This window comes from Heterocephalus glaber, unplaced genomic scaffold, assembly GCF_053883595.1.
Source record: "Heterocephalus glaber isolate CG9 unplaced genomic scaffold, H.glaber_assembly_v1.0 deba00001509, whole genome shotgun sequence".
NCBI lineage: Eukaryota > Metazoa > Chordata > Mammalia > Rodentia > Bathyergidae > Heterocephalus > Heterocephalus glaber.
In genome coordinates, this window is record NW_028258325.1 from 40,214,450 (window position 1) to 40,237,802 (window position 23,353).

The 23,353-nt window shown below is 38.1% G+C and overlaps 1 protein-coding gene across 7 annotated transcripts in view; it reads right to left on the bottom strand.

Moving 5' to 3' along the window:
- Corin (corin, serine peptidase) overlaps positions 1-23,353 on the bottom strand; it is a 313,304-nt gene that overhangs the window by 122,232 nt on the left and 167,719 nt on the right. Inside the window, exons 1-2 of one of the 7 annotated variants that reach the window (XM_087187866.1) lie at positions 15,786-15,984; positions 9,237-9,306 (exon numbers count right to left, since the gene is read on the bottom strand). The exons of 5 other annotated variants lie outside the window; for them this stretch is intronic. In XM_087187866.1, coding sequence (XP_087043992.1) covers positions 9,237-9,306; positions 15,786-15,902 — 187 coding nt within the window. In that variant the 5' untranslated portion in view covers positions 15,903-15,984. Of the gene's footprint in view, positions 1-9,236; positions 9,307-15,785; positions 15,985-21,929; positions 22,505-23,353 lie in introns of those variants that run through there. One more of the 7 variants, XM_087187865.1, reaches the window with a different exon arrangement.

Sequence of the window (23,353 nt, forward strand, 5' to 3'; positions counted from 1 at the left end):
CTCTGTAAACAATGCCAATCTGGCATAGCAGATCCCCCACATTGTGCTTGAGCTAACAGCAAGTCTGTCGCCGCTGCATTGTACACGCTGTGGTAAATTAAGTTACAAGAAACCACTATTGCTCTTACCTTTTACAAGGTTGTTTGAGTAGATTAAAAACAGTGAGTGCAATCTTTCGGCAGCTGATTCAAGAATTCTTCTCAAGGAGAGCCCTGTATCTTTGTGCATAAAAGATGAATAGAAGATTTGGGTGGAAGAAGTAAGAATGTCCAAGGTGTGCTCAAATCACCAAAATTGGTCTCTACTCTCCTTCTAAAGTGAGTGAGTCACATTAACAGGCAGACCTTTCATTTTTTTGGACATTAAGAAGTGATGTGTGTGTGAGTCAGAAGACTCTGAATATGAAAAGAATGAGGATCTCCAGGAGCAAAGAGAGGAGCCAGTATTGTACTGTGTTGAGGAAGAGAGAAACCTGAATAGTTCATTGTCTCCTTTTGGGGCCCAGTATGGAGAAGACCCTTTAAAAAACAGGAATATCTAATAGAATATTTTGAACTTCTTTTCTTAGGAATTGGAGGTATAATCTCTTCCTCTGTATGCCAGGCAGAGCCGGCAAGGCTTGTGTTGCTTTCTGATTTACTTGTCTAGACAATTTGGCACTCCTCTGCAAGCTTGGGAGTCAGGATTGAACACACAATAGATTTTCTGCCTTGTGGAGTTTATACTCTACGTTAATCTAGGGTGACAGACAATATCAACAAACATAACAAAGAAAGAAACTATTATATATCATGCCAGGAGGTAATAAGTGCTATGATGAAAAGAAATATTGAGGGTAAGGGAGATTAGCTACAGCTGTGGGATAAGGTCGGGTTCTACTGGTATTGAGGATGACGAAGACAGCCTCACTGAAAGCTGAAATTTGAGCTACACCTTGAATAAGGTGAGGAAGCTACCTATATCTCAGAGATAGTTCCAGTGGAACAAAGTGCCAGAGAACAATCCCTCAGGCAAGAGAACACTGGGCAGGTATCATTGTGATGGTTCATTGGCTTGAGAGATCCCCAGAAGATTAGTAAAGAAAATTTCTGGGTGTGTCTGGGTGGCTCATGGGAGCATGACCTTGGGGACTGTGTCTGGTCCCTGGTCCCTTCCTCTCTGGCTCTTCTTCTTTCTGTTTTTTGGCTGCCATGAGGTGAGCAGCTATCCTCTACCATGCCCTTCCACCATGCTGTTTCTGCCTTGGAGCCGGCCATGGACTAAAACCTCTGCAATCATGAGCCAAAATAAACCTTTCTCCTTCATATGTCAAGAATTTTGTCACAGTGACAAAAATCTCACTAATACAGTCAGGATGGGCAAGAAAACCGACATGACTATAGTAGAAAGAGGGAGGGAGGGAGCAGCAAGAGATAAACAAAAGCAGAAAGGGAGAGCACAATCACATAGGTCTTCACAGACCTTTGGAAGCACTTTGGAATTTTAAAGAAACAAAGGAACCATTGCAAGGTCTTGAGTCAAGAATAGCAAGACATGATCTATGTTCTTAAAATCTGATTTGGCTATTGTGTTGAAAATAGACTCTTGAGGGTCAAATGAAGTCCACACCAGTTGAGAGGAGAGAGTAGCAGTGGAGCTATTGAGACATATTGGATGCTGGATGTGTCCTGAAGGCAGATCCAGGAGAGTTCCTGGTCCATTTGATGAGAGTTTGGGGGGAAAGGCAGGAGTCAAGAGTCAATGAGAACTTCATGTTTCTGGCTGGCTAGAAGACAAGAATTGTTATCTACTGAGATGGAGAAAGATTTTGAAAAAGCAAAACTATTAAAAAGAAATCAAAAGAGCCAGAGAGGACAAGGCCAGGGACCAGATACAGGCCCCAAGGTCATATAGTAATCTTCTGATTGGACATGTTGAATATAATCATATACAATAGGAATCAAGATACATAGATGACATGTAAAGTAGACAAGTGGATACACAAGTTCAGAATCTAGGTTAAAGGACAGGACTACAAACATGAAAGTGTGAGTTATAGGCATATGGATTTAAAGCCACTGCACCACAGTGAGATTATCCTGGAATGGTTAGTGAAGACAGAGAAGAGTGAGAATTAGCAACATACTAAAGAGAAGGTGAATGAGTGCTGAGCTATTATATACACCCCAGGTGTAGTAGCTGCAAAGAAGAGGAAAAGTCAGCAAAGAGCTGAAAAGCGACCTGTGTAGCAGACTGAGAATCGGCGGTGAATGTGATCTTCTGGAAGGAAAGGAAGGGTAATATATCAAAGAGGTTGAAATGACCAACTATGTCAAATGCAGCTGACAGGTCCAGTAAGAAGAAATTGAGACATGAAAACCAGATTTGGCAATACAGTCAGCCAGGACTCTGAGAATTGCAATTTCAAAGAATCAAAGGGCTGGTGGAGGCAGAAGCCTGACTGGTTTGGAGTTTTTTTGAGATGTTGTTTCATTGTGTTGCCCAGGCAGCTGGTCTGGAACTTGAGATCCCTGGAATCTATTAAGCATAGGTCACTATGCCCATCACTTCTAGTAGAGCTAATGCCCAAGACCATCAGGAGTGCAGCCTGCTTAAAACCAAACCAAACCAAACAAAACAGAAAATCCTCTTTCCTTGTAGATTACATAATTTACAAGTTATACTTGACAAATATGGAGAATACTTATATTATAAAAAGCTCTTACAGTAAAAGACATGTTACCATTAATCCCCCTCAAAATTCTCCTCCTCACTTCCAACACACTTATCCCATCATTCTTGCCACTTTCTGAAGCAGTTTTGAAGTCTTCTTTTGTTTTTAGTTGTACTGTGGCTGCCTTAATATCCTGAAGCAACTCAAAATGTTTATGTTTCATGGTAACTTTTACTTTAGGGAAGAGCCAGAAGTCACACAGTGCCAGATCTAGTACATACGGGGAATGCGGACACACCATAATGTTTTACAGGCCTGCCTCAGATGCCTCAGTGTCTTGGACGTCACTTGGCAGCAGCCTTCACTATATCCTTGATCACACCTCATAACGACATCCATGAAAGAGGACTTGAGAACTGCTTCAGAAAGCACCAAAAACAATGGGATAAGTGTATTCCAAGACAGGGGGAGCATTCTGAGGGGGGTTAATGGCAATTTGTCTTTTACTGTAAAAAATTTTAAAATATGAACATATACTATGTAGTTTTATCACACCTTATACATTAGAAGGAGATATTTGTTTTCTTATTGTTTGTCTTCTCTAGCATGTTTCCTCCTTGAGGAAAGGTAATTTATCAGTTCTTACTGCTGTGCCCTGAATCTAGGATGGAAATGACACATGACAAAGACAAATTAAATATCTATTGAAAGAGTGAAGACTGATAATATGAGGTATTTAAAGAGCAGAACTAAGTGATCATTCCTATTTCTTTGACCTCTATATTCGAAGGCAATGAACATCTTACACTACTATTCTTTTCCTCACTGGGGGAATATGTGTCTGATGAAATATGAAAATCCCTCTGTGCAATATTGGGACACTCACTCAAACCTGCACACCCAGCTGGCTTCAGAGCAGCAATAGCCTTTATGGTGAGACATGGTATAAAAGGCCCTTCTACCTAACACAGCCTTTCCCGTGGGCCTGTGATGATGATGTGTCTGATATCCCATCCCTGACAACACCCACACAACTCATCCCTTGGATTAAAGTGGTGGATTTTAGAAGAGCTCTAGGACATCAAGGAAAATGACTCTGGGGCCACATCCTGGAGTAAAACAGTGTGTTCAGTCTCCTTTCCCATCTCACCCAGAGAACTCTATTGCTGCCTGCTTGATGCACGTGAGTGCAAATTTGTTTTGGAAAGAGCTTTTGCTGCCAAAAGCGAGTTTGAAAACCTCTTCCCCTTTAGGATTTTAAATGTTGAGTTAAAATCTTAGTGAGCTTGCACTTTTTTCTGGCTATGAATATTTGTTTCTGAATTTAGTTACAGGCTGTTTATCTTTTCATTGCAGTTAGCTTTCATTACACAGAGACTTGAGAGAATGAAACAAAGGATGGATAATTTTTGAAGTGAGAGGGTACAAGAAAGTTACAGAACTTCCCTACTTTCTATTCTCCTACTTGCTACTTCCAGAGAGTACAAAGGGCCACAAATGAGCCACAAATGGGGCCACAACTGGGCTCAGAATGGCCTTGTTCAGAGGTGTAGTAGACATGGATTTAACCTGTCACATGAGGATCCAAGAAATTCTGTATCATTTCACTCCTAAATCAAATTGACTTACACATCTCCACTCAAATAGGTGATGAAATAGCATCCAGGCATGTTTCACAGGGACTTCTTCAAAGCAGAGTGACACAAGGAGCCAAGGAGTTTACTTGGCACCTGGAAGAACTGAGAGTCTGAAAAGTTCTAAAGGGTGCACAGTCTCTAAATCCTCAGGGGTTATATAAGACAGAATACCTCATTATACTGTGCCATGGTCCCAGGGACAAGGCCATGGCCCCAGGGTCCAGTGTTCTGAACCACTCCACATAGCCATTCCTCTCTAAGATCCTGCCTCTTCCCTGAGCAGGTCCAGGATCTGCCACAGCCCAGGCCCTAGCCAAGCCTTAGGCAAAGTCTCCCTGTCCACCTCTTTGCCTCCTATTATTCCTCTTCATGCCACACCACTATGAGTGGTCCCACATCTTCCCTATTCAGTCCTTCCCTTCTCATTGCTGGACTCCCTGGTCATTTCCTGGGCTGCAGAGATGACAATACACATCATTTTGTTTGCTCAGAAAGACCGCTCTATTATACAGATTCTTACTGGAGCAAAGGTCTCTGTTAGTACCCTTTAGCTTACACATTTTTGTTAAAAAAAAAAAAATAGCTTATGATAGGTAACCAGTGAATGCCTGAGAAATAAATGCACTCAAAGCATTCTTATCTTAGATATTCTAAAAAGAAAAGTGTTATAGTAACTTCTCTTATCCTCTGTGGTGTCCACCTTGCTGCAGAGACAAGGTGAAACCAGTCTCTTCACTGCAGTACAATTCTTCAATCTGACATCGCTCAATGCCTTTCACATAACATCTTTCAATTAGTGAGAAACCACCTCTGTCGAACAAATGTTCAGAGAAAATCCATAACAACCCTGCAAATTAAATGTCTTCATGCCTAAGTTACTCCTTGACTCACATTTTCCCCCTGTGAAATAAAGCTATGCTTTGATTCAATGGAAACCGTGCCATCTGGCCTTCAGTTTAGATTCCTAAAAATAAGAACTAAGAGTACTTATTGCCTGTATGACAGCATGATGGAAGATCTATTATTCTATAGAAAATCTAATCATTGTAAAATTATTGAAAAGTTATTATTAGGAAGCAAAAATAAATTTATAACTGGAGGCACTCTGATAGAAGAAAGAAGTAGAATTTAGAAACAGTTCCATGTCATTCAAAATGTTAAATAAAATCATAGTATAAAATAGAGTTAGAACCGTGACCAATAGATTTTAAATCTAATTAGGCAGAGTAGAAAGTAAAGAAACAGCACAGAAAAGGCTAGAAGCGAAGCTTTATGCTCCGAGACTGCTAGAAATAGAAGCCAAGCGGAAGTACAAAGAAATTTAGAGAAATCTTTGACCAGTTTGACATGGAAGGAAAGAGGAAGGGAACAGAGGGGAGGGGAGGGGACCTAGACAGAGAAGGGAGAAGAGAGAAAGAAGGTGGGAAAGAGAGACTATCAAAGAAACTTCCAAACAGGGATTAAAATGATGTACTAGTATGCTACTACAAGTTTTAGTCTCCAAATCTTAAATAAGACTCTGAAGCAATTTTTTCAAAAATCATCAGAAAATAAGATGTATATCACAACACTGTTATTTGTCATTTCCTTCAAAAAGTACAAGAATATAATGTAAGAGTTCTAAAAAACATGGACAATTCAAAAACTACACATTTATCGTCTAGCCTCTCAGTAAGGAGCCAGATGTTCCTAAATTCAAAGGTAATTACTCAGGTTGTTTTTTGGGGGGGTGCTTTTTAATGAATTTGCTTTAGAGAATTAACACTTAATTTCTAAAAAAAGTAGCTAACATTTAACAATACTGTAACATATTTTTGAGATTTTTTCCAAACATAAGGCTGCCGCAACTGACATTTTGCAGTTGCTCACTATAAATCATAAAATTATAATAATGGAACAACATGTAAATACCTTTGACAAATTTCAAACAAACACAGAATCTGTTTTATAAAAGAATTAAGTGAGTGAATATAAAGCTATGGGAAATAAAGGAGATATATCTGATTTGGAAAGAAAAGAACAGGCTCGTGCATATGGTAGTATCTAAAAAAATAATATATATATATATATATATATATATATATATATATATATTCATTCCAGGGTCTGCATTAAATGTGTAGTTCTGTAATCATATCTTTAGAAAGACTCAGGAGAAGGATAAATGAAGAAAAATAATCAATGCTATGGTTTGTCCCCGAAAAATCTCATGCTGAAATTTGATCACCACTGGGGCAATGTTGGGAAGTAGGGCCTCTAAGAGACAATTACTTGTAGTTCTCGCAAGAATAGACCAGGTCCTGAGAGAGTGCAGTGTGATTAAGCAAGGCTGCCCCTCTGTTTCTTCCTCTTCACATGCAATTGCTTATCCTTCTGCTTTCCACCATGAGTTGAAGCATCATTCACCAGTGCCACACTTTCAGACTTCCCAAGCTCCAGATCCATCGACCAAGATAAATGTCTTTCTTTACGAATGAACTGGTCTTAGGCATTTTGTTATAACAACAAAAATGAACTAAACCAATTTGAAGAATAGTTCTATGATAAGATTCCATGTATTGGGCTAGACAAATTAGACAGCACTCATTTTACAAGTTAACAGTTTGTAAATTTACTTTCCACTTTAACCAAAGGTATTTTTCAACCCAGTTCCCCTTAGTCTATTTTATATATTGACCACTCAAAAACTAAAATAAATTATCTACGAATTTGCAATGTTATGTGGCCTGAGAATCAGAAATGGAATAAAGATTTACATATAGAATGTATTATGAAAAGAATTTTCTTTCCAAAACAGATTACATCTCTACCCTAATATCTAAAATTTCACTTCCAATCCCATGAAGACTATATCACTTCCCCACCTACTTTCTATTGTTCATATAATGTAGACTATTCCAAAGCATTATTATTCTTAAAAATCTTCAGGATACTGGTACTGTTGGACCTCTGCTATCTTCCAGATGGGACAGCTGGTAGCTTGATGCAAAGATTCTGAACTCCTAGGTCAGAGTCTGCCCAGGTTCTTCTGTGCTCTGCAACTTTCACTGATCACACAAACCCCACTGAATTACTCATATGCAGCAGCCCATAGCAACTGCACACAACTGTTGGATCAAGGCAGAGTTGAGAAAGCCAGAGTGCCATTGGAAATCCAATTCTTCAGGATTAAACCACCTCCAAAATAATGAGGAAAATTCAATTCTAAACACTGTCATAATTAAAAGGCAAGGAGTTAATAGTCAGGAAATTTGTCATAAATAGTACTCTAATACCTATCCTCACATCTACTGGATCTACAGCCAGAAAAGAAATCACTCACAATAATGACCCTGCAATGTTAAAATGAAAGTACCCTCATAGAAAATGTTGAATTGTATTAAACTATCTGTAGCATTTTGTGGAAATTATTCAACCTTTCTGAGCTGCAGTTTCCTTATCTGAATGCAAACTCTTTGACATTGTCTTTAAGAGTGTTAATCAGAAATGAATTGCTGGAGCCAGGGATTTAGCTTAGTGGTTTCACTGCCTGCTTTGCAAGCACAAGGTCCTGAGTTCAATCCCCAGTAGAGAGAGAGAGAGAGAGAGAGAGAGAGAGAGAGAGAGAGAGAGAGAGAGAGAAAGAAAGAAAAGAAAAGAAAAGGATTGCAATGGTACCTGGCACAAAATTGGATAAGGCTCAGTAAGTTCTGCTTATTCAGGCTGGGAAGTATGTGATTCTCTTCTGAAAGAATGCCCTCTTGAAGCTTTGGGAAACACTTTGAGCTTAAAAGTTAACCTGCATCTAACTAGAAGTTTCAACACCAAACTTGTGGATACAATACCTACCTCCTCACTAGACAGAAAAGGTGGGGACAACTGGGTTCTTTGCAGTAAGCAAGATACAAAAACTGGAAACAACTGTGGTTCTGAAGAGATCAACATGCACAGGAACTAACACAAGAACATCTAGGGATAGATTGCCTTCTTTTAGGCACCTAGAAAAGGAAATCAATTGCTCCAGGAAAGTTGACTTTTGCTATTAAATTGTCTGGGTCCTATTAAATGATTTACATACCAGTGGAACACAGAGGTCTCTGGGTTCTTTTTCCTGTGCTTCTTCCTTGTTTCTACTACCTTGTCCCCTTCAGAGCACAGCTATATAAAATCTTTCCTAGTATCCCTAGTTACCAGGATTGTATATAACAAAGCCACACAGACTAAACCTAACAAAGAAAAGAAAAATCAATCTTGCCTAAACCTAAATACAAGCACAATTTAATTAACTTGCATTCCAGAGTCATAGCTGCCAATCTGTAAAGACTGGAATTTCATATACAAAGCACTCAAGGGCACAGAGGGAAGGGAGAAAACAGCTAATTTTTTTCTAAAATCTTCACAGGACTCAAACATTCCTTTGTACTCATAAACAAGATTGAGTCCAGTCCCAGTGAACAATACAGAAGGACAATATAGGGGGACAGAATGAGTCAAGACAACAAGAGGTGAGAGGTTAAGAGAGGTTGAAGCTTCAGGAAAGATAGGCAGGACTAGAAATGTGTGGTAAACCATCTGCCATTAAGATCACCCAAGTCAAGTGGATAATGGTCTGCTTTATCTCTGAAAAGAGGAAAGACACTAAGAAGATAGTAGAAAATGCAAATCTATGCCCCCACTGCTACAATTTGAGCACATAAGTAGTTCCTCTGAAAATATTCTACTGATCTGCTCAGTGTGCTTACCTGACAACTTTATGATATGAGGGTTGGTCAGTGGTAGGGGTGTTGGGGCAGGGGGAATAAGCCCAACCACGTGAGTTACGTTGCCTAGAAAAAGTTCATTTTTTCCCAGTTTGCCAAAAGGTAGGGCATAAGCAGTTTCCAAGCAGTCTCACCAGATGGCAGGCAGACTCAGCACATGGTCCCCAGGAAAGTACTAGAGAGAAGAATTCAGCCTGAGACACTCACCATGGGAGAAGTTGTGGAGACTCACAGTGAATTCTAGCTGGGAACATCTTTTCCAAAGGGCATGTTCAGCCTGTGTTTATGGATAAATTTAAAACCATAAAAATCCTACATCCACCAATTATGACTTTAGAGAAGTATCCTTTACAACTGATGCCTATTGCCCATATCTTCTGCACCACCTTCTGTGCATTTCTTTCCTTAGTGATTTATCAGAGCTCAATTGTTATCATTCTTTTCTCCCAGCCAATCATTTACCTTTTAAATTTATCACCTCTAGCTATAAAAAAGTTTCATAGACATGTGAAATCAAATATGCTGGTCCTTATGGGATACATCTTCATAAATCAGACCTCTATGTGTACTGAACAAAAACTCTATAAGGGAAATGATTTTTGTCTGTTTTGTTTCTTGCTGTAGCTATAGAACTATAACGGTGATAGTCATATAGCATAAGCTAAATAAACTTTGGGTTTAACCCAGAATTTTTTAAAGCAGGTAGAAAATACTGTGTCAAAACACACCAAAAATTGTCCACAAAGATAAGGAAATTAGGGCAGATTTCCTGAAGTAAAAACTGATTTTGACATGGCCATAAGAAGTTATAGATAGGCCAATTGATATTTGTTAAAATAATCAAAATTCCATATTGCTTATATGGCCAAAATAAAAATTTGTCAACTGGCCTGAATTTAATGGAGTAGAATTAAAGACCTCGGAAGATGTTTTCCAGATTGGTGTAATGCTGGAGGAAAGAAACTTGGTGACTACTTTAGAGCTGGTAACTGTCTTTTTAAAATTAATTTTATTGGTACATTTCAGGTGTACAATATAATGACATTCATCATTCGAAATTTGCACCTTTACATAATCTCCCTTGGTTCTTATTTTTTCCCTATTCCGCTACCCTCCCTTCAACCCCTCCATCCCTCCCTATTTACCTTTCTGAACAGACACCACCAGAGGGAGACAGAAGCACAGAGCCTACAATGTATTTTCAAGCAGTATCCTAGCGTATGCCTAGGATATGTGAAGACAACTATATTTTATGTGTTCTCAGGACTTAAGACAAAAATCACGTTTAAAGAGTAATTTTGCATTTGACATATAAACACAAAATACAAATCCTCATAGACTTATGATTATGGAATGCTAATATATTCTTTGTGCATTTATTTCAGAGTTGACATTTTATATTTTCATAATAACCAAATAACGCCAAAGTTTTTAGCCAGTTTTGTTTCAAGTGGCTTTTTATACATTTTTACAATTGTGACTTGTACATAATGTGATTTTTGTGGACTCTAAGTGGATTTTTCAGCAGGAGATCTCATTAAAAGATAATCTTACTATAAATTCTGTTAGACTTTCTCACTATGGCATCCAGATTAAAATTAAGCTCTTCAAGAGACATTTATAGCTAAATGGATGCACACTGAGGCCATACTCTTAAGTGAAATAAATAGGACACATGTGTAAATACCGAATAGTTTCTCTCATGTGAGAAACTGAAAGTGTAAATAAGGACTAAAAGGTATAATACATAATGTGAAATAGGAAGAAAAGGGGCAAAGGGGAAGGGGAAGTGGGAGGAGAAGGAGAAAGGAAAGAAGGGAAAGGAAAAATTATGAGAAAAGAAAAAATGGAAACAAAGTCTATGTAAATAGGGAAGGGTGGAGGGGGTGAACGGTGCACAGGTAATGGGGAAAAAATAAGAACCAAGATACATCACGTACAGGTACAAGCACCCAATGATAAATGTAAATGTATTGTATACCTAAAATGTAACAATAAGAGAATTTAAGCAAAAAAAAAAAATTAAGCTCTTCACAGCTGTAGAAAAGTTCTGAAATTGTAGGTATCATAAGCTCCAAACTACTCTACTCTAGGAACTCTGAAGAAAACTGTCATTTTTTTCCTCTGCAACTGTTCTCCTAAGAATATTTTGTGACAGTCATTCCAAAGCAGTTTGTAAGGAGACAGAACAGGGGGCCGATTACTTCATACAGTTTGGCTTGATTCAAGGGGCTTTTGGGAGGTCTTGCTGTCTATGATACTTCCCAGCTGAAATTCCTCACTTTGGATTTCATTCATTTAACAGAAGACAAGAGTCCTCAGTAAAAGACAATTTCTAGCTGGATATGGTGCCACGTGGTTGTAGTTTCTGTTACCTGGGAGGCTGAGGCAGTAGGATCAGAAACTGAAGGCCAGCCTGGGCAACTTAGTGAAACCCTGTCTCAAGAAAAAATAAAAGGCCTTGAGACATAGCTGTAGCTCAGTAGTAAAGGGCCCCTGGGTTCAACCCCCAAAACCACCAAAAAATAAAAATAAACAAAGCAATTCCTGAGGATTCCTGAATCATTCAATCATCCAAGATTTCTGGAGGATTTCTACAGACAGCATTGCTCTGAAAATGCCAAAATGCAAGACCTTGCAGAGACCTCAAGAGACAAAACCATCATAAGTGAGTAATATCTTGAGAGATAGCAATATTTAATACAGCTGGCCCTTCATAGCTGCAGGTTCTGAATCCACAGGTTCCAAATCTGTGTATTCAAACTACAGGTCAGAAATGTAGTTAGGACATCTACAATGATTACATTTGTACTGAACATATATAGACATTTCCCCCTGTCATTCCCTAAACAACAGAGTATAAAAATACACTCCTATTACCATAATGTATAAAAATTCCTATCATAATAGAGTATAACTCCTATTACAATAGAGTGTAATAACTATTTACACTGTGTTAGGTATTATAAGTAATCTGGAGATTATTTAAAGGATATAGGAGAGGGCCAGGGATTTAGTTCAGTGGTTCTGCCGCCTGCCTCACAAGCACAAGGTCCCGAGTTTGATCTTCGGTACCAAAAATATAGGAGGATTGCACAGGTTATATACAAATACTAGGCCATTTGATATATATATAAAAATCTTAAACATCCATGGATTTTGGTATCTGAAGGGGATCCTGGAACCAATTCCCCACAATTACCCAGAAGCAAATATAAACCTATTTTCTCATAAGTTATTTAAATGTTGGCCTCATCTAAAGAATGAGGCACCAGCAAAAATATATCAAGGTAAGGCCTTGGAGGACCAGTGATCAGCATGGTATCAGTGGGGGCTAAAGAAAGGTAATGGCAGAAAACTACAGCAGAATAGGAGTGCCATGCTGTGTCCCACCAGCTCCCACATTCAACATTTATCCAGTGCTTCTTCTTTGCTATACATCTTAAAAACTTAACCTTCATTTTTCTTTAGAACAGCTGTGAGGTGATAACCTCATTTACCAAAGGACAAAACCAGGACATTGAAAAGTTACTAACTTCCCCAATAAATAGCTAATAATAGCAAAGCTGCTTACTAGAATCTAATCAATTTGACTCCAGAGCTGCCCTATACTATTAACAGAAACACTCAAGGGAGCTGTATTAATTTCCTCTTGCTGCGATAAAAATTTACCACTATTTGAATGGATTAAAACAACAGAAATTTATTCTCTTACAGTCCTGGCAGTCAGAAGTCTGACATGGGTCTGCCTGAGCTAAAATCAGTGTGTCAACAGGGCTGTGTTCTAGAGGCTGGCCCTGTTCTTTGGCTTGTGATTCATCCTCTTCATGGACACAGCCAGTAACACAGCAGCTCTCTGATCTTGTGTTTGTCATCAACCTTTCTCTGACGCTCCTCTTCTGCCTCCCTTTTTGCTTTTAAGGACAATACTGATTAGATGGAGCCTATCTAGAAATCCAGGAGAAGTTTCCCACTTCACAGCTGGAAGAGTAGCACCTTTTTTTCTATCTTCAAATAGAATTTACATTGCCATGTAAACTAGTCTGTTCCCAGGTTCCAGGGACTAGTATACAGACACTTTGGGGGGCTGTTATTCTACCTACCACAGACACTTCACTATTTTATTTATTTTTGTTACTCTTACAAGCAACCATCTGTGAATGGCTAACTCAAACAACTATGCCTTCTCTCCCACTTGCTGATACCCTCTTCTTTCCTTTTCTGTCACCTGGGTCAGAGATACTGCAGCCTAGAATCTCCCTCTGGATACAGCCCTTGGTACCAGCCTGATTTCACTCAGTTCTCCTGCAGTCAAGGAGCCAAGATGGCAGACATCTTAGCCCCTCAGGATCACTAGGGGAGAACTGCTCTTGGAACTGCTCCTGTAATTAGAGTATTCAAAACACTCAGAAAGGGTCCACTCATGTGTGAATGCATATTCCATGGGGCCTTGGTTCAACATAGAACTACTGCTGTTATTGTGCTTATATCAGCTATGTGTGTGTTTGGCTTTCACAGTGAACTGGGACTGAGCAAAGCAACATAAAGTGGCCTGAGAAGGAGCTTGGCCTTAACTTCCTTCTCTTTCTCCTTTGTCACTGACAATCCAGATCCCTTAAAAACCTGTAAGAGCCATATATTTAAGGTAAAGAAGGAGAAGGAGAAGGAGAGGGAGAAGGAGAGGAGAAAGAGAAGAAAAAACCTTCATGCTGATCTAAGAAGGCATAGAAGACTCAGTGAAGAGGTAGTTGGAGAAGGCTGAGTAGACATGGGGCTGGGATGTAGCTCAGCAGAACAGCATTTGTCTAGAGTTTGTGCACGACCTTGGTTGGTTTCTATCAGCAGCCCCACAAAATACTAAAAAGAAATAATTATTACTTTAAAAATTAAGCTAAACAGATAATTTAACCCCTCAGCGAGGATCAGCTACAGAACTGGAAAGGTCTGATGCAAAATCCAAGGCCCCTTACAGAAGAATACAAAAGTGCTTAAATGAGATTAAAATATAAAGATTCTTTACCTTTAAAAATATTGTATTATTTATGAGGCATAATAGCAACAATGGTGATACATAAGGAACAATATAAACATACAAAGTGTGCAAAGATATTTTGTGTCAAAATTTCATGATAGATTAAATAATACATTATTAATGTGACGTCTTGATTGAGCATAAGATTTTTCTGATTCATTTTTCTGTAAATTCATTTATTAGACATCAAAATTTATACTTTTAATAAATTGTTTTCAATCTATATAATTGAAAACTGCATCAATAGCTTTACACAAATACAAGATTGCAAGCAATTTTGTTAATTTTTAATTTTGCAAGGGATCTTTTTTCTGATGCAACTGATACTAGAAGGGTTAAGTATATTTTAGAAGCTGTGGCAATACTGAGAGGATTTCTAATAAATTATTCCAAAATACAAATTTTGGTGTATCTAAAGCTGATGACTCTCATAATATTATTTTATTCAAAAGATTTAACTCTTCATATGAATCAATTTCATGTAAGTGAATTTAATTTTCAATGTAAATTTATACAATGGCATTTTAATGTTTCTTCTGACATTTCCTGGGAAGTATGGAGCATGTACAAGATATCAAAAGTAGCTTCATGATTTGTATATAATTTTAGATCCTGTAATACATGCTTTGCTTGTATTATCAATTTTAAGGAAAATTTTCATTTATTTTATCTCCTACCTTAATAATTGGTTCTGACAAAGTTCATTAAAAAATAGACTTCTTTTCCATTGAGAAAGCAAAATGTAATTTCTACCTCTATGTCTGTGAATATTCTCCCTGTAATGTTTCAGCATTCAAAATGAAAAAGTCTGAAGTATTAGAACTCTAGTAACTCCTAGATAGATGCTTTATCACAATACTCACATGTACGATTTTGCTTTGTAATAGTTTACTAACAAAGTCTACTTCCTAACTGCCAGCTGTTTCTGTGCCAAGGTCCAGGCTAGAGCTGATTTTGGTACAGATGCCACAGGCACAGACTCCAGGAACAAATGGCCAGATTGGTCTCCATGAGTCCCAGGATTGTCATGCTGAGCCCCTTCTACCTCCCTTGCCTTCAGCCAGGACTGGTATCCCTGCTACTTCTGCTGTTGCCAGTCTGGACCTATGTCCTGGCCCAGCCACCCTGGAGCTTTGTGAAGCCCCAGACAGTCCTGAGGCACATGCTGTTCTGAGTGGCCAGGCCAACTGCGCAGCACTAATAGTGCCCACTGTACCACTTCACGGGTGCCTAGATGTGCACATCACCATCTAGCATTTTCCCAAGGCTCACCAGCCTGCTCTACTATCTCATCATACTTCATGCATAAAAATGGAGATAATAGTTAAGAATTTCAAGATGGTAACGACAGAGGATTAAGCCACGCACAGAAAACTTTTGAGAGCAGGATGCTAGTGCAAGGTCACAAGCCCGTGAAGTCAGCCCGGCTCTTAACCCTCAAGAAGAAAAGAAATGCATGAAGGGTATGACAAGAAACAAAAGCCTAAGGGAAGTCTTTCTGAGGAGTTCCAGTGGCAGAGGTCCCAGAATCCCAGTGCTTCTCCAAACCCAACTGACTCCCTGGCCTCTGTACTCACCTCTCTTCACCTCACCCACCAAATCCTACTCCACCAGAGTCACTGCACAGGCAAGAGGACAACCACCACTGTGATGCAGCAGAGACTGCCAATGGTCTTCCTAGCACACTTCCCACTTCTTTCAAAATAACAAAGTTCAGGATGTACCTGGGGTTGCCTTGTTAAAGCTTGTGGCAAGGTGTGACCATATGGCTCGATGTTCCCCAGTATATTAGAAGCAGAGTATTCCTCTACTTCACTTGCTTCAAAGAGGCTTGCTGCCATGCACTTCCTGTCTTTGCTGTTCTACAGGCTGGTACAAACAGAGCACTCAGCCAGTTTCAACTGCCAAATAAGGACTATAGTCTTACTTCTTGATGAAGCAAGAAGTGAATGGAACCTAAATCTTTAGGTAACTTCACTTCACAGAGCAAGGCTGATCTGCCAACCTGAAAGGGTACATTGGATCTCTTGCTTAACTGAGATATAAAGTTTTATTTTCATTATCTAACCTCTATTTCAGGATCTCTTTTGTTATACCAGCTTAGTTTTCCCATATATAATATGAGTGCTATGAATCTGCAAAGGATTAATTTTCATTGACAATCTGTCTGTGGAGCAGATCTGAAAATACAGGCAAGGGCAAGTCCTTGGCATGAGAATTAGGTGCTCAGCAAGAAGGTGTGTCCTTCACATCCCAGTGAAAACTCTGAATGCCTTCCCCCGAGAGAGGCATTTATTTACATGCTCACTATAAACTTAACAAAACTTGCTAATCCAGCCCAGCCTAGAGATGTACCCACAACATTTCTCCCAAGAGAAAATCTTTGAATTTGAAATAATTAATTTGCAAGTACATTTGAAATATAACCAGTTTATTAGTTGAATGCTACCTGTAATTTGCTACCTACATTCTACAAGTGTAGTTAAGATACACACACACACACCATTAGGCACAACATCTGACCAAGTTTTTTATAAACTTAATCTTTGTTAACATGACTGATATTATGAAGTTGCCATCATAACATAGGAAGCAAAACAGACATTTATTTTTAAGGTTGTATACTGGAACAAACTTAGGCAACAGTCTTTCCTCCTCTGAACCAGAGACATAGAGGTATGAGGGACAAATTAAATGTTTGCAAATCTCTCCGTTTCTGCAAGAACTGCATAAAATATTACCTCAGAAATACATGAGTTATTAAAATATTCCCCAAAGTAGTCATTCCGATGTAGTGAGTTAAGGAATTACCTTAACTCAGGGAGAAATGCCTGTGAGCCAGAAAGAAGGCTACATGAGAGCCTTCTACATGAGAGAAACATGAAAGAAAGAGCCACCAAAGGTAGAGAATGAGTATTATTCATTCTGGAGGTCCCAGGAGGCTTTCCCTAATGCCCAGTGATAGAGGAAATGAGTTTTTCTTTTGTAAGATTAGCTTTAAAATCAATGCACAATGAAGCAGGGCAAGGTGGCTTTCAAAAACAGGGAGAGAATGGGCTTCAATGAAGAAAATAAAAAGAAAAACAATAAAACAGTCTCTAAAGCAATAGGGAATAAAAGGAGATAATGGAAAATCTTAAGATTTAATTAGGTGGAGAATAAAATCTGCCAAAGAGATGAAACAAAGAAGTCAGACTTTTAATCATTTCTTTATCCCTAGAGTACTGTCATCAGAAAGTGGACTATGGATAAGACAATAACAACAACAAAAAAAGGAAAATAAGAGGATATAGATGAAAATCAGGAGAATGGTTTCTTAAATAATCTGGACTGCTTGGCGGTATTTCATTTTTTAAGCATTTTAAAGGAAAGTAATATTTCTCACAGGGAAATACTCAAATGACTGAAGTATATCTTTTTATGAGTCTTTAATTGGTTTCATAATTTTATTTAAACTTTGTTAAATGGAAACCTTATTCTCTATCTTCTTAAATTGAGTGTGCTGATTTTACCATTTCCTTATTGCCAAGGTCCTTATGATGAGCAGCAGATATTCCTCAGCACTGCCTAATGGCTCCTGGGATAAATTTGTCCCTATGCTAAGCTGCCTAGGACTCTTGCCATTGAAAGTGTATCATTTTTCTCCATTCTATAGTCTCAGTGGTCACCATCACCACTGGCATCACTATCCCTGCACCAATGTCTAGCCATCCCGTTATCATTTGTTTGACATTAATTTTAGAGATCTATGGTGTTTGAAAGAATCATACTGGCTTTAAGATTATTCATTAATAGCAAGAAAATGTAAGAAAAAATCTTTAAGGAAATAAGATTCTCAAAGAATAAGACTTAAAATTGGTTTAATAATAGCAGTGAAGAGAACTAAAATAGTATGGACTATTCAGTTAGAATAATTTAAGCACAAACCTCTAAGGAAAAGAGAAAAGTAGCCTGAAGAAAGAAGTAACTGTTGTCATCAAAATCTACTGATTACCACAAAACACATTACCATAAAACACATCTTATCCATCACTGCAGTACTTTTGCATTAACAACCATCTCCCCAAGGGAAAATCCTTATTAAAATCAGAATCAAAGCGTATGATCATACAACTAGGAATAATCCACCAGAAATAATAATGCCCAAAGTACATCTGGCTTATTTCAGGATGATACTGGTTCCATGAGCAAAATCATCACAATATTCTTCAGACACATAAAGAGAGCCTGTGGAGAAAGGTACCTGAATTACCACCACCCCACTCCCATTACGGACAAATGGGAAGAAATGTCTTTCTGCAATGTGAGACAGGGTCCAATTTCTTATTCCTAAGAAGTATGACAGATTGGAATGGATTTGCCAAGAAGTGATGTTCAAACTTTCTCTAGGGAGGCTTTGAGAGAAGAGTGCATTTTGCATCTGTTTGGTATGAGAGATCCTCCCTGAAGAGGCAGGGAACAAGTGCAAGACTTTTCAACCTCCCAATTTTAAATGAACAATTCAAATTGTCATTTGACATACTCAATTGAACTAAATGGAGTGTTCTATTTTCCCTTATGTTTCTCCCTAGTAGTAAATTGGTTGTTTAAAAGGCACGTCTACTGTTAGAGGCTGTAAAGAGTAACAGGATGATATATAATGAAAATTAGTTTCAGTACATGTGCCAACTTGCTCCCAACATCTGCTCCTTTTAGAGTGTTCAGTGCTCGGTGCAACAGCTAGGACCTTCCAATATTTGATTTCTCCTTGGGCTACACATCCAAACTCTGGCTACACTGCATGATTTTGAAAGAAAAAAGACATAGATTGAATCTATGCAAATGAACAAGAGATTGAGTTATAACAATAAAAATTTGTGTATGTAACTTCTACACAAAGGTATCAGAGTCAACATGATGGTGCTAAACAAATAGCACTTAAACACCTTTGCCTTTGTCAGAAACACAATTAGAGCTGCTGTTACTATAGTATCACAATATCATTTTTATTTTTTATACTTATATAGCAAAGAAAAAATTTAACTTACTATTTAAAGGAGAACAATGGAATATTATGCTAAAATACAGAATATATATGTATGTATATATCATACTATTATATATATATGTCCCTAAATTATATAAAACATATATAGTTCTATAACATACAATATTATGTTTCTTTTTATATATGTTCATTTGCAATTTAAGTATGAGTAAATACAACTATGAAAAAAGTTTCATTGTTTTACATATAAATAATACTTTATAAATATAAATAATTTATGTGCATCAACTTTTAAAAAACAACTTCAATTATCACATAGTAATGTTGATGTTTTACAAAGTAATAAAAAGTTAATGAAAATGAAGTCACTTTCGTGTTGTTAAAAGTCAAATGTTGGGCCAGGGATTTAGCTCAGTGGTTCTGGCACCTGCCTCGCCAGTGCAAGGTCCCGAGTTCAATCCCTGGTACCAAAAGAAAAAAAAAAAATCAAATGTTCACTGAAGAAATAATATATGGAGCAACTAAATATACTATATTAATTATAATGGAAAGCAGAGAAATAGCTGCTAGTTGTAAATGATGTTATAAATACAATTCCTGGAGGAAAAGTAGTAGTTAAGTCAGAATGAAAACATTTTCAAAAATTAATTTGGCGAGATCAAAAAGATGCCTACCCTTGAAGCAGAGAAGTTGTGTTCAGTTTGCTTAAAGGAAAAGTGTTGAAGTGCAGAAATATTTGAACCCTAAATTTTTCTCATTTACTTTCCATTGCAATGTCCTTCAGGCCTTTTCATAAACAACAGTGGACCTAACAGACAACTCAGGCATGCAGACCCACTACATATTTAATTTTACCATTGGTAAAAACTATTTTCTGTCGCCCGCAGCTTTGACCAGGTCGCCCTTCCCAGCAGTGGCCTCTCTATTTTTCTCCTCATCAAGTGCAGACTCCTAGCTCTTAGCTTCAAAAGCCTCCTCCAGTTTTCCCAGCTTTCATTTCCTCTCTGACCAGTCTCTTCTTCCAGCCAAAAAATCTTTCATTCAATCCTTTGATTCACTACCCCCACTCCTATTTTTTAAATTTCCAACACTGGCTCAGACCACTTGCAACACTTACTTCTCCTCTAAAATCTAATTTAAGCTGAAATTACCAGATTCAATATCCATCTGCTTTTGTTTGCTCATTTTTATTTTTAAATCTAATGATGCATGCCCTGAACAAAAGATTATAAGATAGGAAGAAGATCCCTGTAACAAATTTCTTCACTATTTTAGTCTTTTAAGTTCTATTAGATCTATATGAGGCATTACATAATAGAAAATAAAATACCTGCATCACATTGAAAGATTTTTTAAAAAAGGACTCTTCCATTTTATCCCTGCTGGTTGTAGGAATTTCAGTTGATATCACATTAGGGCCCATATCAGGACTGGAGGAAGTTGGGAAGGTTGGCCATGAAATGAACAAAGACACAGACACACCACTATCACAGCACTGAGATGATAAACTGGCAATTAGAGCTGAGCAGGAGTGGTAGAGACTGGCTATGGAAGGAAAACTGGGCAGCAGACAAGCACAGTAACCCAAGTAGGAATAAAATTGATCCAGAGTTTAGCCTACCAGGCAGATTGTCTTTGTAATAGAGTAATGCAACTGGAACTACAGGACCACTCCGCTCCACTCACCCGAACCTGGACAATGCTTCAGGGCCAACCTCCCTGACCTGTGTCCTAAGGTCTACTACCCAGAGGCAGAGGTAAGAATCAGAGCCCCCTGGAAAATCCCCAAATCCCAAACTAAAACACACGCGTGCCAGACTTGCCAGCATGAGCTGCAATGTCCTTTCTTCACTTTGAGCTCATTAAAGGTTCATACATGTGGATTGTATCTCATACATCCAATTATAACATAGAGAATTATGGGAAAGGACATGTGCAGAAGATACAACTGACATGACTTACACCTTGTTGATCACGTCATCAATAATACTCTGTAAGACACAATGGAAGGTACCCCAGGTGTGGAACATTTCAAATTCTTATCCCCAATATGTTCAGCACTCGAGTCATTTTCCTTTCTGCTGGCAGAAGCCTGCTCACTCTGAGCATAATTTCACCCTTTAAATGTCATTAAACTTAGCTGCTTTTTCCTTATCATCACATGCCACATCCATATTTTATGCCAAACACTGAAATGGGCATAAAATATTAGTGACATAAAGCATTACCTCAGATTTAGTTTTTGAAAGTTCATTCCATTTTTCTGCAGTAAACATTGGTTATTTTATGGCTCCTGATACTAATCCTATTGAGACCCTCCATTACAACACAAAAGGTTGGATTAATTCAGTGCTTCTATTTTCTAAAAGCATCTTTATTAATTCAATTCAAAAATATATTGAGACAGGCATGGTGGTGCATGCCTGTAATCCCTGCTATTTGTGGAGCTGAGGCAGGACAACTGCAAGTTCAAAGCTATCATGGGTAACTTTTCAGGTCCCTTTCTCAAAATAAAATGAAGGAACTGGGATTATAGCTCAGAGCTCTCTGAGGTCAATATTCAGTACTGCAAAAAAGACAAAAAATTGAGTATCAAGTTATTTTGGTCAGGAAATACCCAGAGATGATAAGCTTCAGTTTCTTTATCTATAAAATAAGAATATTAGGATATGCCTACTAGACATTATTGAAAATTAAATGAGACAGTGCAAATAAAGTTTTTGACAGCATAAAATTCGTACCCAGCATGCATGCAAAGGTAGCTATTATTGTTATTATTACTATTAAAACCTTTTTTAATAAATGGCAGTTGTCACTCTAACCTAATTTAAGCTATGACCTAAAATTCTTAATTTTTAAATGAATATTTAGCATTTCCTACCTTCTTTAGAAATACAATGAATCACAGTTTTCCTGAGCTTCCTGCAATTCCCTTCTAAATCTTCTAAAGGAGAAGCGGGCTGACCTGTTTCAAAATTAGCATCACCAGGAAAAAATACGAGTAAGAAAGAAGTATAAAGTAGAAGATTTAGTATTGCTTGCTCTGGGCTAAAGTTGAAAGGTAAATCTGCTGAATCATCATCCTTGACTCCCATGGGTCCCAGAGGGACAGATGTCATCAGAACTGGTTTTGCAATCTGCCCTTTAAATGCCCTGAGGTTCTGTCCTCTTTCCTCTTGACTCGTGGCTCTGCACTGGACTGCACATTTCCCCCTCGTAACCTAATCCTTTGATTTTCATCCAACATATACATGATGACTCCTACGATCTTGTCCCCTTAGCTCAAACCTCTCTGCTGAATTTCTGGCACAAATACCCAACTGATACAGTCAGGAAATTCATATATGCAAATGGTTCTTTTCCCCAAAGTTTTCTTTGGCCAAGAGAATGACCACCACCTTTCCCTTCTTCCCAACCAAGCACATGCAGGCCATGATTCCTTCTACCTTTTCTTTTCCTCAACAGGGCGCCAAGTTCTCCAATATGTGAGCTCTTAGCAATGGGGACTTAATTTGTCTTGTTTGGTCTTGAATCCCCAGTGGTTACTCTGCTCAGCACAATAGTAGTCACATCATACACATTTATTTCATGTGTGAATGGCATGGTGCTGTTCCATAAGTGTCTGGTGAATGGAACTGTTAAACAAAAATTATGAGAAGCCATTGTTTTAGACTGAGCTCCTGCACTAAACACCCCATCCATAGTAACGCCAAAAATTAAGATGGAGTCACTCATGCTAAATGCCTTAGAATCAAACTGAAGCATATAGATCCCCAAGCAGATTAGATTTTCCTAAAATCAGGAGATTCTAGTTTGCCCAAGTCATAGTAATAAGGATGTCTTCTCTACTTTTAAGTTTTGACCAAAAAGTAACTTAAGTAATCTAGTATTATGCAATTGGGGTTTTTTCCCTATTTTTATTTTATTTTTCCTAGTTTGCACTTTACAAAACCCACTGTTCTGATATACAATAGGCTCTTTCATTCTATTTTGTAGAATGGAGGCCACCCCTACTCATGAATAATAAATAAAAGTAGGGAATTTAGCTCAGTGGTTCTGCTGCCTGCCTTGCAAGCAGAACAACTAGAGTTCAATCCCCGGTACTCCCCCCTCAAAAAAAAACCCAACCAACCAAAATAAGTAAATAAATAAACAAAAGCCAATAAGATATTTAACTACATTTGTTGTGATTTGGTCTTTTAGACATTTTTGGTTACCAAAAAAAAGCAATCCAAAACACAACTCCTTAGTCCCCCCTGAAGAATGCAAAAAAGGTGACCTGGCTGCTTCTGACGCCCCTGACTT